Source organism: Rhea americana, unplaced genomic scaffold, assembly GCF_003343005.1.
Source record: "Rhea americana isolate MKP2758 unplaced genomic scaffold, rheAme1 scaffold_2, whole genome shotgun sequence".
NCBI classification, from domain to species: Eukaryota; Metazoa; Chordata; class Aves; order Rheiformes; family Rheidae; genus Rhea; species Rhea americana.
Genome location: NW_028186149.1, coordinates 14,266,436 through 14,279,659, shown reverse-complemented (window position 1 = coordinate 14,279,659; position 13,224 = coordinate 14,266,436). Strand labels below are relative to the sequence as shown.

At 35.8% G+C, this 13,224-nt stretch overlaps 1 protein-coding gene across 1 annotated transcript in view; it reads left to right on the top strand.

The window, feature by feature from the left end:
* The window catches only part of HFM1 (helicase for meiosis 1), a 51,619-nt gene that overhangs the window by 9,354 nt on the left and 29,041 nt on the right, over nt 1-13,224 (top strand). The window contains exons 2-8 of the mRNA XM_085303550.1: nt 2,195-2,344; nt 2,732-2,853; nt 4,359-4,680; nt 5,464-5,708; nt 7,350-7,397; nt 9,206-9,276; nt 11,423-11,555. Coding sequence (XP_085159676.1) covers nt 2,274-2,344; nt 2,732-2,853; nt 4,359-4,680; nt 5,464-5,708; nt 7,350-7,397; nt 9,206-9,276; nt 11,423-11,555 — 1,012 coding nt within the window. The 5' untranslated portion in view covers nt 2,195-2,273. The remainder of the gene's footprint in view (nt 1-2,194; nt 2,345-2,731; nt 2,854-4,358; nt 4,681-5,463; nt 5,709-7,349; nt 7,398-9,205; nt 9,277-11,422; nt 11,556-13,224) is intronic.

Here is a 13,224-nt window from a genome sequence, read left to right as displayed (position 1 = left end):
CCTCCGCGCCCCGCGTGGCGGCGCGCGGGCAGGGAGCGCCGCGGCCGCCCGGCGCCCTCGAGGCGCGGGGGCGGGAAGGACGATCGCTCGGCGCGCCGGGCTGCGGCGGCATCGATCGCTCGGCGCTCCCGAGGGGGTGTCGCACTTTCGGGGGCCACRGCTGCCGCCATTTTGCGCCGCGGTGGCCGCGACTCTGCCTGGTTCTGCTTCCACAGCCGAGGGAGGGGGGGCGGCTTGTTCCGGCCGTAGCTGGAAGCACCAGAGGGGAGGCTTGGTTGGCGCAGGCCGTCGTGGGGCAGGTGCGTCCCCGCTGTGAGGGGGATGCTGGTCGGTTGCTCTAGCGCTTGACATTGCGAGCTTCACTTTGGGCCCTCTCTGGATAAGGCACTGGGGGAGAAGTACGGAGATCTGAGGAAAGGCTTGGGTTTTAGGAGAAATTAGCAAAGTGACCCGTGTCTGTGGTGTGCTGTTTCTTGAAGCAAATACATTGAGAGGTCTTCAGTGGTTGTCAACCATCTCCATGTAAGTGTGAATCAATATGCATAACCTAAATCCTAAATGAAAAACAAGAACTATGAAGCAGCCTGAAGATACAARCTGACCTTCCACTCTAAATGTTTGATACTGCTGCTACAAACATCTGCTGATGTCCCTAAGTTTATCACCATGAGTGTAGATTTTCTGTGTACTATCAAACGGCATTGAGCTTATGGAAAAGACTTGCTAGAGCTGATGGGGTAGTGCTTATTTGATCAGTTAACCCAAATTAGTTACTGCTTCAATACTTACAGCTTGATAATACTCCTGAAAGGTGTTTTCTGCTGCCACTACTGATAACCAGGTCTGAGAACTCCGGCTTTACATTACTGGCTGACATTAAAATTGTGCCATAGARTGGTGGCCAAGTTAACCAGTTTTGTTAGATTTATTAATGTGGGCTCTTTACTAGTTCTGGTGGAGCTAAGTTTGCCGGTAGAGCTGAAGCAAAATGGCAAAACCTGAGGACGGAGTTGGCAGAAGTTGGCAGAAGTGGTGTTGCAGACTTGCTCCAAAAGGAGTGCAAAGGGGCATGACAGATTCCTGGAAGTTCTGAAATCCATCTTTTTCACTATGTTCACAGACTACTGATTTTACAAAGTATATTCAGCTTATATTGTGAAATGTTTTTTGTTTTAATTTAGAAACCTTTGTGTGTAATGTTTGAAGTTTGACAGTTCCTCTAGAAGAAAAAAATWATCTAGAATCATTACCAACAGTACACGGTAATTAAGTAAACCTGAATTCCATTTGAAAAGCACTCTAAATTTTTTTCATGTTACTAATGAGATGTCGAAGTATAAAAAAGGTGTCTTCTTTATCCCTGTAAGTAAAGAAGATAGGTTTGCTTTATTTTATCACCGTGTTTGGCCTTTTCTGGGATTTATAAACTCTGTTGAGGTTAATTTGATATTTTACCATTTATTGCAGTGAATCTAAGATTTTGCCTAATAAAATCTTWTATGTGGTAATCTTCAAGTGAGAACTTCTTAGATTTTTAAATCTGTCTCTAAGCAAARTTAAGGGCTATCAAACTACTTAACACAGATTCATGAAAAAAACATATGTCTAATGCCTAGTATAAGTGTTAAAGGAAAAATACTTTAATTATCTATTGTATTTTTAAAACTGATATATATGAAAAATAATTCAAAAATTATCTCTGATTCTGATGGTTCAGACTACAGCTGTTGAGTTTAGGGTGTTGGGCCCGTAGTCCAATTTCCAGCTAAGCAGTTTGCTTATAGATTAAAAAAAAAGATTTCTTATTTCCCTGTAAATTAAAAATAGTTTCTTGTTAAATAATATAATTACTTACTTTGTAAAAATGTCAGAATCTGATTCTAAGAAAGATATTTTTCCATCAAAATGGAAAAGTAATCTGAGACAAGAATGTCTATAGTCTGCAGCTGTCTAAAAAATCTTAACATCATTTTTAGAAATAATTTAATGAAAACTTTGACTTATCATGATCATATAAAGTCCTTTAAAGCGCTRTCCCACAGAATTTTTTGGTCGTAAGTAATGGGATCCATATTTTACTAAGTTTTTCTTCCTGAGGCAGCATGAAGGATGTGGGCGAAAACTCTGAAAAAAATGGTCTAGAAATGAAATATTTGTACTTACATAGTTAATAAACTTTGTGTTCCTTGTACAGATTCAATTCTAGAAATTCCAGTTTCAAAGCTTCCTGTGCTGCCTTTTAAAGACTGTGAGAATTCACATTTGATCTAAAAATGTTCAACTCTGCAGAACTGGCCTTTCCATTGGATAATTTCTTTTACGAGAGACCAGACACAAAACAAGGGTAAATCTTTACTGTTATATTGTTTCCAAAGTTTCTTCACATTCTGGCTCCTTTTAACAGCATTTTTTTTTGTCACTCCCTTCTTCTTCTACCAACAAAAACTTGAGAGTAGAAACTTCCAGGTTCAGAACTCACACTGTGTAATGTTTTCCAAAGTATGTTGAGGTTTGAATGATATGACTAGACTGTTTTTGGAATATGTAAGAAATATGGATTAGCAGATGTTTTGCCTCTTACATTTACTGTGATTTTAAAAAAATACTAATGTAAGAATATTTTTTGTGGAGGAAACCCAGAGTAGGTTGTCTGTGGTGAGTAATTTTGAGCTAGATGTTTTGCAGGGTGCTTAAAGAATGCTTTTACGTTATTTCTGTCTGTTAAAAATAGATATCTAGAAAACGAAGAGCCAAAAATGTGGTATATTGCGCCTGCTCCAGCTATTACTGAAATTCCATCTGCAGAGGAGTTACACAAAGAACTGGAGAAAAACACAGTTTACAGTCATATGGGTAAAATATTTGACATTAATTTTGAATGTAAACTCAAATGTCTAGACAGATAATTCTTTTGACAGATGATTCCTCCTCTCGTTTTATGATGTGAAATATGAAATAGGTAAGCAAATGTAGAAAAATAATGCTTTTTGGTTCAGAATAATGGTTTTATGTATGTTCTGGTTATGGAAAAGTGTTGGGCAATTAGCAAAGCCTCTTTGCTGAATGTATACCGGCTACAAGTCTATTGTGCAGAAGTGGGTCAGGTATGAGAAGCATGATCAAAATTTCTGCTGCTCTGTATTGTGTTTTGATGCTATATGGAAGAATAGGAAGCAGTTATAAGAGCGTAATGCAGCACATTGGCCTGACTGACCTGTCCTCCAACCAAGAAACGGAGAGTTTAATGAGACTTCCTGTTTTGGGCTTTTTTCAAACTGCTTTTCAAGAGGCAAAATTTGGAGTCTGGCCAGTGATTGATGATAAGATTCTTTCCATCTAGACGTTCGATATCACCTTGAGAAAAGTATTTTTAAGGAATTCCTTTGCTTTATCACTGACAAGTAWATTTCTAAATATCTTAGTTGCTGTGCTGATTTATGATACTCTCTATTTAGGAATTACCATGTTAAGAATGTATTTTTTTAGTTTCTTATGCAAGAGCAATGCCATTAAGGACTGCTCATTCAGATGAGCTTCCWTGTGTTCATAGAACTGTTAAGGATATGTCACAAATTGGCCATTGTAGTTTTTAGGTTTCCAGGTGCATACTATTGTAATCAGTAGAGGATGGTGACAAACTGTGCTATTTTTATTCATGAATTTTATGCATACTCTAGGATATGGTTAAATGACAAGCAAATCTAAGTGAAGGATAGTGAATGGAGATGTTTTGTCATCTTACTTCATCCAACTGCTCGTTACTACTGTTACTTGTCTTGCTGGCAGTGATGCTCATGTGGTCAGCCAGATCAGTACACTGATCCTGTTGAGAATAACCCTACAAAACAACATAATTAGCTAAGCTGATCAGGGAGCCAAACCATCAATGACTTCATTAGGAATTTCGACTCGTTAGAATTGCAGGGTTTGTCTTGTGACTATTCCTTGTAGGAATTTCAAGCCTGTTCATTGTACCATTTTTTAGAAAGCCTATCTTTATTCAGAGGGCAGGGAGAAGTGTTTCCAGTAATCCTACAAGTCTGTAGGATTAAAGTGAAGGATGTGTATAGGAGATAGTAATTTTCATGTACTTTTCAGTTTTAAGAAACAGTTTTGCTCTTCTGCTTTGTATAGCAATCATAGAAATTAACCCTATTTTTATGAGTTTTAATTGATAGCGTGATGTATCATGTGCATCAACAGAAGTCACAAAATACGTGATGAAGTTGCAATAAGATAAGAGTATCAGTTCATATATGTGAATTTGGTTTGTTTTATGTGGAAGTTATTTAATAAAATGAATATGAMTAGGAATGTGAGCGAATATTAATATGTTAAATAATTTTTGTTTTTTGTAGGAGCGAGACAGCACCAGAAGTCTGTACAACAGTGCAGGAGAAATACTGAGGAAGTAAATGATAAATCACGAGCAACTTTTCATTTTGGTATAGCTTCTAAAAAAGAAGTGCTCCAGTTAAGTTTAGGAGAAAGGAATAAAACTGATTTTCAGTGTGAAAGTCTGAAAATGTTTTCATCATTTCTCTCTTCTGACCAAGATAAACATAAAAAGGGAATTGGGGCTTCTCAGCAACCTGGTGCAAATATTTCACAAAATAAAATATTAATTAATTTTCCAGACAACAGTGATGATGAGAGTATCCATTCAGCATTAAGAAAAAGGTATGGTATGTTTCTAGTCAATTATGGTAATTCATCTACTATCAGAATCRTATTGTTGTTTCAGGTATATTTGTCAAATGTAGAGTTTTTGATTCTTCAATGAAAGTACTTTAATAGGGCTCCAGGCACTCGTTTTTGTTGACTGTAAGGAGAAAAAGAAATTTCCTTTTGGCAGTCTTTTAGTACTGTAATTATACGTGTCCTAAGCTCAGCCTGTTTTACAAGGAGTGTGAGGAGGAGGTTAGTTTGATTAATGATCTAGGGTTCAAGGGTTTTAAATGAACAAGGGTTCTTCGAAATACTATATTTAGTTCTTCATTCACTCGGTAAAGAGCAAGAAAACTAAGGTCACTTGTTTTTAAGAAGTGAAAAGGTAGCCGAGCATACCTACATGATTTCAGTGCCACCTTGGAGGAGGAGTTTTACAGATAAACTTGGCTTCTGAGCCCTGCTCTCCTCACTCCTCAGAAGCTCTGTTCAGAAGCCTCAGTTCTTTTTAGTTATGCAGAAGATTGAGAGTGGATCTGCTGTGGGGATTGAGAGCCCATCTGGACAGGTCATTTATTATTTCAGCTCTGGAATGAAAGTAAAACTAAAATTTATTTTGAAAGGAGTCATCTTCGTGTGGAAGAATGTCAGCTGAAGCAAATAAAATGAGATCCRAACTACATGTATGACTATACCTTACTAGTTTTGCTTCCAGTATAAACATGCATATTTTTCAACTGTTAGAGAAACTGCATAACATATAATAAATTAAAGAAGCTCCTGTATCTTTTGCAGATTATTTAAAATATCTGAATTTAAAGATCACTCCATTGATATGAAGGAAAACGGTACTTACTTGAAAACAAATGAAAACATGAAAGAGATGAAAAAAGAAGACTTACAGAGACATAATAATCATATTCCAGTAACTAAAGACTCAGATTTTACCCTACAAAGGGTAAATGATGGGGACTTTCCTCCTAAAAGTGGAATTAAAATAAAATCATTTTCTAATGCTTCAAAGATTCTGGATATAAAAGGTAATTATTGTTATTCAATTTAATAACAATAGCCCACTATCTTTCTTTGGTATATAATAATAATGGATATTCATGATATAAGATAAAGAACAGTTTTGGAGTTAGACATTCAGCTACATTAGACAGAYAGTATTACAATTGCAAGAAACTTATTTTGCGTTGTTCTTTAATATGGGCTGGGTATTGGGTAAACAATTTATGAAGACACAGTCACRTTTTTAGAAGTGCCTTAGGAGTCAGCAGAAGTTGTGCTTTTAAGTCATGTGGGCCTTTTTGAAAATGTCACTCCAAATCTGTGTCCTCAAGAATTTGAAAAGTAACAGCCTGGTCCCTCGATGTGGTAAATAATCTCATCTTCAGGAATTGAAATTTGATGTGGGGCTCACACTCGTATCTTTTTACAGCTAGATTTTAGATAGGAGAAATCTGGAAAATGGAGGAAAGTGATGAGAATTTTGTAGAAACAACGAAGCACTTGTTTTAGAAATTATTTTTGTTTTTAAGAGTGTTTAAATATACGTATTTTTTTCCTAGATTTTAATGTTTTGGGGACAGGGAATCATTACATCTGTGGAGTGTGCCTAGTATATTAGGCTAAGTGCTACAGAAATACAGATTAGAAAAATACTGCTAAAAGAAAATTATAAGGCAAAGTGGTTTAAGGAGGGATTTGGAGGCATAGTAGACTTACCAGCAATGGAAGAGGTGATTCCTGCCTGAGTGCCTTCTATGTTAAAGTGACTAGATTTCTGGATAAGAAGAGAGTAGGGGRTGTCATTGACTTTAACAAGGCTTTCAACACTGTCTCTACAAAATTCTTGTATCCAAGTTAGGACATTAAGGTCTGAACAGGTAGACAAGTACGCCCTTAAACTGTGTAAAAAACTAGTTGGATGGTGGGGCTCAGAGGGTGGTGATTAATGGTTGCACCTTGCCTGCATACCTATCATGGGTGGAGTGCTGCAGGGGTCTTTCCTGGGACAGACCTGTTTAATGTCTCTGTCACTGACCTGGAGGAGGTGACAGTGTGCACTCTCATCAAGTCTGTATGTCATCAAATTGGGGAGGCGAAGAGGAGACCAGTCAATACACTCAAGATCTGGGCTTTCATTCAGAGAGCCCTAGCCAGGCTGGAGGGAGGCGCCTGACAGCAACCTCATGAAATTCTAAAGGAAAAAAGTAAAGTCCTCCCMTGGGAAGGAGAAGCCCTAGCTGAGCCTGACTAGTAGGGGCAACTCTCTGTAAAAGCAGCAGGCCCACAGCATGACCCAGCAGCAAAGAAGGCCAACAGCATCCTGGGCTATATCAAAAAGAAATCAAGGGAAATGATTATCCCCTTCCACTCAGCGCCTGTTAGACTACGTCTAGGATACTGCATCAGGTTTTGGGCCTCTGATATAGGAAAGACATCCCTAAACTGTAGTGAGTTCAGCAGAGAGCCACCAAGGTGGTTATTTTAAAATGATGAGCTTGTGACCTCCCTCTTCTCACCTTCCAGCTCCTCTGTATCACCTGTACCTTGTTATAGCCTTGCAGCTTCTCGCAGGATGCATAGCTTGGAGTTGGGAAGGTATTTTTTATGGCTATTGGTTGAAAACAAGGATTGCTGATTTTATAAACTTACAACTTTTATTTCTTTAGGAACTGCAGAAAGAAATTGGGAAACTTTGAGGGCTGTTACAGAAATTCGTATCCTTTTAATTGCTATAGCTGATTTCATTATAACTCTTTACATGCACAAAATTTTAGTATTTAATATGTAGTCACAGGAGGTCATGCATTTCACTGTAATAGTTTTGATTTGTAATGAAAAAACTGAGAATTGAATGATAAATAGGAGTTTACCCCTGGGACCTCCAAAACTAGAGCACATAAGGACAGTTTGTAATAGATCATTCATTGCCCAGCAAATTTTGTCTCATATCAGACATTCACATTTTCATCTTCAAAACTATTAATTTTTAAAATGTAACATTAAATTTTTTTAGTTTACTTAGTATCTATTTTAGGCCAAACTTTATACAGAGACACACATACTTATACCCTCATATACTTTAACTGAAGCACAAATTAATTAGTATTTAGGTGTATTAGGGAATTTATTAGTTTTTGTCCCATATTCTGAAGAGAAAGTAGACTTCATATACCCTTTACAGATCAGTATTTATGTTGTAGTATGAAATTTACAGTATGTTTCCATTCGTTAACTTACTCTAAGCAAATTTTACAGTAATTTTCTTTGTTACATCTGCTTTGAACCATAATATAATTAGACACCCAGCTGTATCTACCAAACTTTTTTTTTGTTTTTTTACCCTGTCTCTTTAATATGTGGTTTCTAGTAACCTGTCAGACAGTAGGATAAATGTCATGAAGAGTAAATGTCTAAAATTAGGCAATTAAATTTATATAAATAGCTGAAGAGGTGACCTAATTTTTAAAACCAGTAAGTACTCAGTTGTTCTGATGTTGTCAATTACAGATACTCAATGTTCTGCACTTTTGAAAATGGATCATTTATTTAGAGGGCAATTTTAGAGAAGTCTCTTAAAAAATCCTTATTTTTCTAAATATTTATTATTACTTGTGCTCTTTGTTTTTTTGCTATGTTTTTCTTTAACTACTTTAATTCTTCGTTTTATTCCTTGTTTCAGTTTCCTTTTTCTTTTTATTGAATCTTTTCAAATGAATCTAACATCCATCTAAGGCCTCATTTTTCTTGTTATTGTTGGTGTTATGTCTGACTGTTTGTATCCTCAGTCTGATCAGATGGTTGCTGTTAGTTGTTGGGCTTTAGTGCAAGTCCAGACAAGATCAGATTCACTTATTTGGATCCATAAAGAAACAATACTCTTTTTCTTCTGTTCAGTTTTAGATAAGAATATTTTTTGTTTGAAAAACAATTGAAAGTGTTTTAAAAAACACTATTAGTACTAACATATTATAGGCAGACTTCTTTAAACTTTCTATACCTCTTGGGCATACACTGCAATGTTAATTTATTTCCATTGTATTACAAATATCGTGTGGCAGTGGCATGTTTAGATGCATTAAAAGCAGTGCTCTGTTTACTCTTGTATCTATTTTATGGTGTAGAAAAAATGTCTGCCCCTTAAAATTTTATATTCCATGACCATATTCCATTTCATGGAGTCTATTAGAAGAGGAGGTGCGCTTCATGTCGGTTTTTGGTATACCTTGAGACATCTCTTAATGCTATTTAATGTAGTGTTTTGTCATGTGGAATATATGGCACACCAATAATTTAAGTAATGATACTAAATCATTTAATAAGTTACTTTTTGCTGATTGTTCCAGTAAGTCTGTATCRGTTAGATCATTACACACATTTAAATTTTTTGTTTAAGTTACAGAAAGAGCACATTTCTTGTAACATAAGAGAATGTAATATAAGTGATAACTGTACATTTTATAGTATGACAACAGATTTCAGAGTTTTCACTCAGTTGTTTTCAGCTCCTTAATGTGCTCTCAAGCAACCCAATTTAGAAGTATTTTTAAGGAGTTTCCGTATTTTAACTATGTACAGTCTAAAGCTTTGGATGATGTAAGTACAAAACRTTAGTTACAGCTGCAAGTAGTACTTTATGGATAAATGTGTAGCATAAATTAAAGTAGTACTTTAATATTTAGAACTTAAAGGGGGTTAGGAAGATACAATATTTCTAGAACTTCTTCTTGGAATAGTTGAGCAGGTGAGCAGGGTTATATTAATCTGTGAGAAGAGACCGGAAGAACTTTTTTAGAATGTTTTTCTTGATTTTAAATATATTTATGTGATATTTTTAATCATATATATAGCTACATGTAGAGATTAGTAATATTTTTTAAAACAATTTTCCTAGAGGAAAATTAAGAAAAGCAGAACTGTAGAGGAGGCCATCCTTTTGGAAAGGTGGTATTTATCTGTCGCCTCTTTTTAGAGGCTGTGCTCTTTCTTCAAAACCCCAAGCTTGCTTTGAAAGCAATAAATCTGAGGAAGACGTATTATAGAGAGTCAGGAAATACAGATCTCAACAGTCTTCAACAGAGCATTTAAAATTTTTTATTCAGCTCATTCTTGTTTTTATTCACCAGGGAGAAATCCCATTATCATTCATGAAAATATTTTAGTATGTATTTTACATTGGTGTAGCAAAAAATATTGTTTGAATTTCTTATCCACTAGCTAATATTTTACACAGAGAAGATGTTAAGAATTGTGCTTGCATGAGCAGAAAAATCTTATATTTGAAATATCTGGGGAACTATACTTTTACATTTTTTACTTATATCTATAGTCCTTAGACATTTGTGGTATTTTTCCTTACTTCCAAATGCGTGTTAATTTTCTGCCATGATGTACATCTTATTACTAGTAAATAACATTTGTTGATTGCTACTGCTGTTGATAATTAATACTTGTAAAATAATCTTGCATGACCATTTTCTTGCAACTTTCATGAAAGTAAGCCTTGCTTATAGCTATGTTTTTCCATTATTCTAGAAAGAGAGATGTCACTGAGGGCAGTAGTTTTGAGGAGAGAGAAAAAAAAAGAGTAGCTCATGAATTAGTACTCCTAAATATAAACTTGTTTGTAGAGTATCAGAAAGAACAATTTTTGCTTATCATGTATAAGAAGTACCATGTTAGAAAGGTTGAGAGAAAACAGCATGTTAAAAAGATAATGGTCTTGTGTATTTTAATTGTTTGAGTTTGCAGGATTCAACTTGGCAACTTGGTAGCACTCTCTGGTTGCAAGAAATATGGCAAATACTCAACTTGGTATTCTGTGGTTGAAGCACAGTGAATGGTGTATATGATTATTTAACAAAAATCAGGAAAGATTCTATATTCATTCTTTATTGATTTGTGTGAGCACTGGAAAACTAGAAGTGGTAGATGAGGAAACAAAGGTAATTCCTGCAGCTGTTAYGTGGAACTGTCAGTGTCACTCATTGCCACAATTATAAATCAGGTCGTAGGTGAGGGCTGCCATTYGCTGAATTTCAAAAAATAAGAATAATAGAATCCATGGGGAGTTGGAAGGGGAGAAAGCAAATGAAGCTGTGCAGGGAGTCTGTTGCACAAATGGAGAGCAGGTGAGTGCCACTGAGGAGGAGAGAGGAGTGGGAGAGGCAAGTGAGGGAATRTGTTACAGACATACCTGGCTTCTGAGATGAGGGAGGAAGGAATGTGAGGGAAGGAAGGAGAAAAGAACAATCATACAAAACCTACTTTCATAATTATTTTAAAACTTAACATTCTATTAAAATTAATGTTTTCAGCAAAGTTTGAATTTTGGATGCATATTTGATTACAGAAGGAAAACACTTAAATTGCATTTTAAGTGCAAAATTAGTATCTCAAATGTGAGCGTACGTTTGGTTGTAGTTGGATATTGTCGGTTATTCTGCATTAATGTCATCTAAGGCTAGATATTTGTATTTTTATGTTTGTCACAAAATGGTATATTTTACTACATAATAGCCTTAAATGAACAGTATCTCTTTCATTTATATTTCTGTGGTGAATGCACCAAAAAAGACATACTTTCTTCAGCTATTATTTAAAGTTCACATCTAATGCAAAATACTTTAGAGAACTATGTCTGTCAATGAAATAAGCATTTTCTTAGTGTCTTTTTACCCCAATGTATGAATAGATATAATGGATAGCTGCCTTGCATTTACTACTTTGAATTCTTTCCTAGCTTCTTTATACAGATAGGAATTTTGTGATTTGTGCTCCGACTGGCTCTGGAAAAACTGTAATGTTTGAGCTAGCTGTTACCAGATTACTTATGGAAACCCCAATGCCTTGGTTAAATATTAAAATTGTTTACAGTAAGTATTATGCAGCTTTAAACATCTTGGTGACAACAGTAGAAAATGTCATTCTAAGTGTTGAGATTATGAATGAGTGCCTTAATAATCTTGATATGAACTATGTTGAGAAATTTAGGCTTACTTCATTCTTAAAAAAGATGTTTCTTTTAGAATTTGTTTATTTTCATTACCATAGTAACTATTATTAGTATTTAACAGCATTGCATATTAGTGGCAGTAGTAGCCACTATTGCCTATACAAGAAAAAAGAGAATCCTTCTTGTAAGGAGTTTGTCCTCTAAGAAGGCAAGGTGAACCCTGTGGGGAGAAGAGGGAAACAAAAGAAACTATCCCGTATTCTCAGTGGCAGAGCCTGAAATCAGGGAGTATCTTTTATATCAGAGCCCATCTGTGGCTCTGAGAAGAGGATCAAATTTTCCACCATCCCCTAACCTGACAAGATTTCACATTAATAGTTGCTTTCTTTCCACTAGTACAAACGCCACAGAGCTGKGCTCTTCATGGGTTTTTATTAATCTATATGAAAATTAATAAAAATACTTGAAGATGGTCACAACTGTGACTATGCTTGTGTCTTTCCTTTCTGGAGAATTGAGTTCCTGTCATGTAAGTCAGATGAGATTTATGGTTTCATACTAGTTTTAATTAGTTGATACAGTGTGAAATGTTTATCAGTCTTGCTGTTAGTGGTTAATCTTTACACAAGTTTTCAGCCTTACTTGTATTTTTTTTCAAATTATAATGAGTCAACATTCTTGTAATAATGATAGTTTTGATGTGGAGTTTCCTATATATTGTAAATAGAGCTTTTATAAACAAGCATGTATTATAGTTTCTCTGTCAGCACGTGGAGGAGGAGCATTTCAGTGTAATACTGTAATATTTTTGATTGCCTTGGCAGAATAGGTGCAAAATGGCCTTACTCTGGTTAGAAATTTCAGTAAAGAAGCAGCTGACAGATGGTGGAATTAGGTTTGCTGACTTCTTCAGGTTGGATGATGATGGAGAAAGGGAAATRTCAGTTTTCCAGAGGTTGGGACAGGGATGTTAATCAGGTTGTGTACTACAGGAGGGTTCTCCAGGTTTGTCAGCAGCACAGTGTATGTAAATTAGCTTGCAGTAGTCATATCAATTAGAATTCTTTCCCAGTAGCTTTTACATATGCTAGGGATTTGGTAGCCAACGTTTAGGGAGTGATTATTGATTTCTTGCGTTCTGCCCTCATTGCTAGCCAAAGATACTACTTTGAGAATTTCGTGTTCACTTCCTTATAGCTTAATTAGTTCTCTGCAGTTAGTGATTTCCTCTGTTGTGTAGGCCACTGATAGGCTCATGAGGTTTTACACTTCCTGTTGAAGCAGAAGCTGGTTCTTCTAAGCCTCTTTGTCTTGGGGCTCTCTTGTCTGCTGATGGTTGATTTTTTTCCAGTGGTCTGTAGCTAGCATATAATGCAATCATAGCCAGACCTATTTTATTGTTGTTATTTTCAGATCATTGATGGATCACTTCTTCTTTCACTTGCATCACTGCATTTTCCATATACATTCCCACCAGTTTAGACTTATATACGTTGCTAATGTCAGTCCTTGTAGAGAGTTATTTCTGATTTCTAGAAATCAGCCTCCATCTGAAAAAGTATAGCACATGCCCCCTCAGGGAAAAAAAA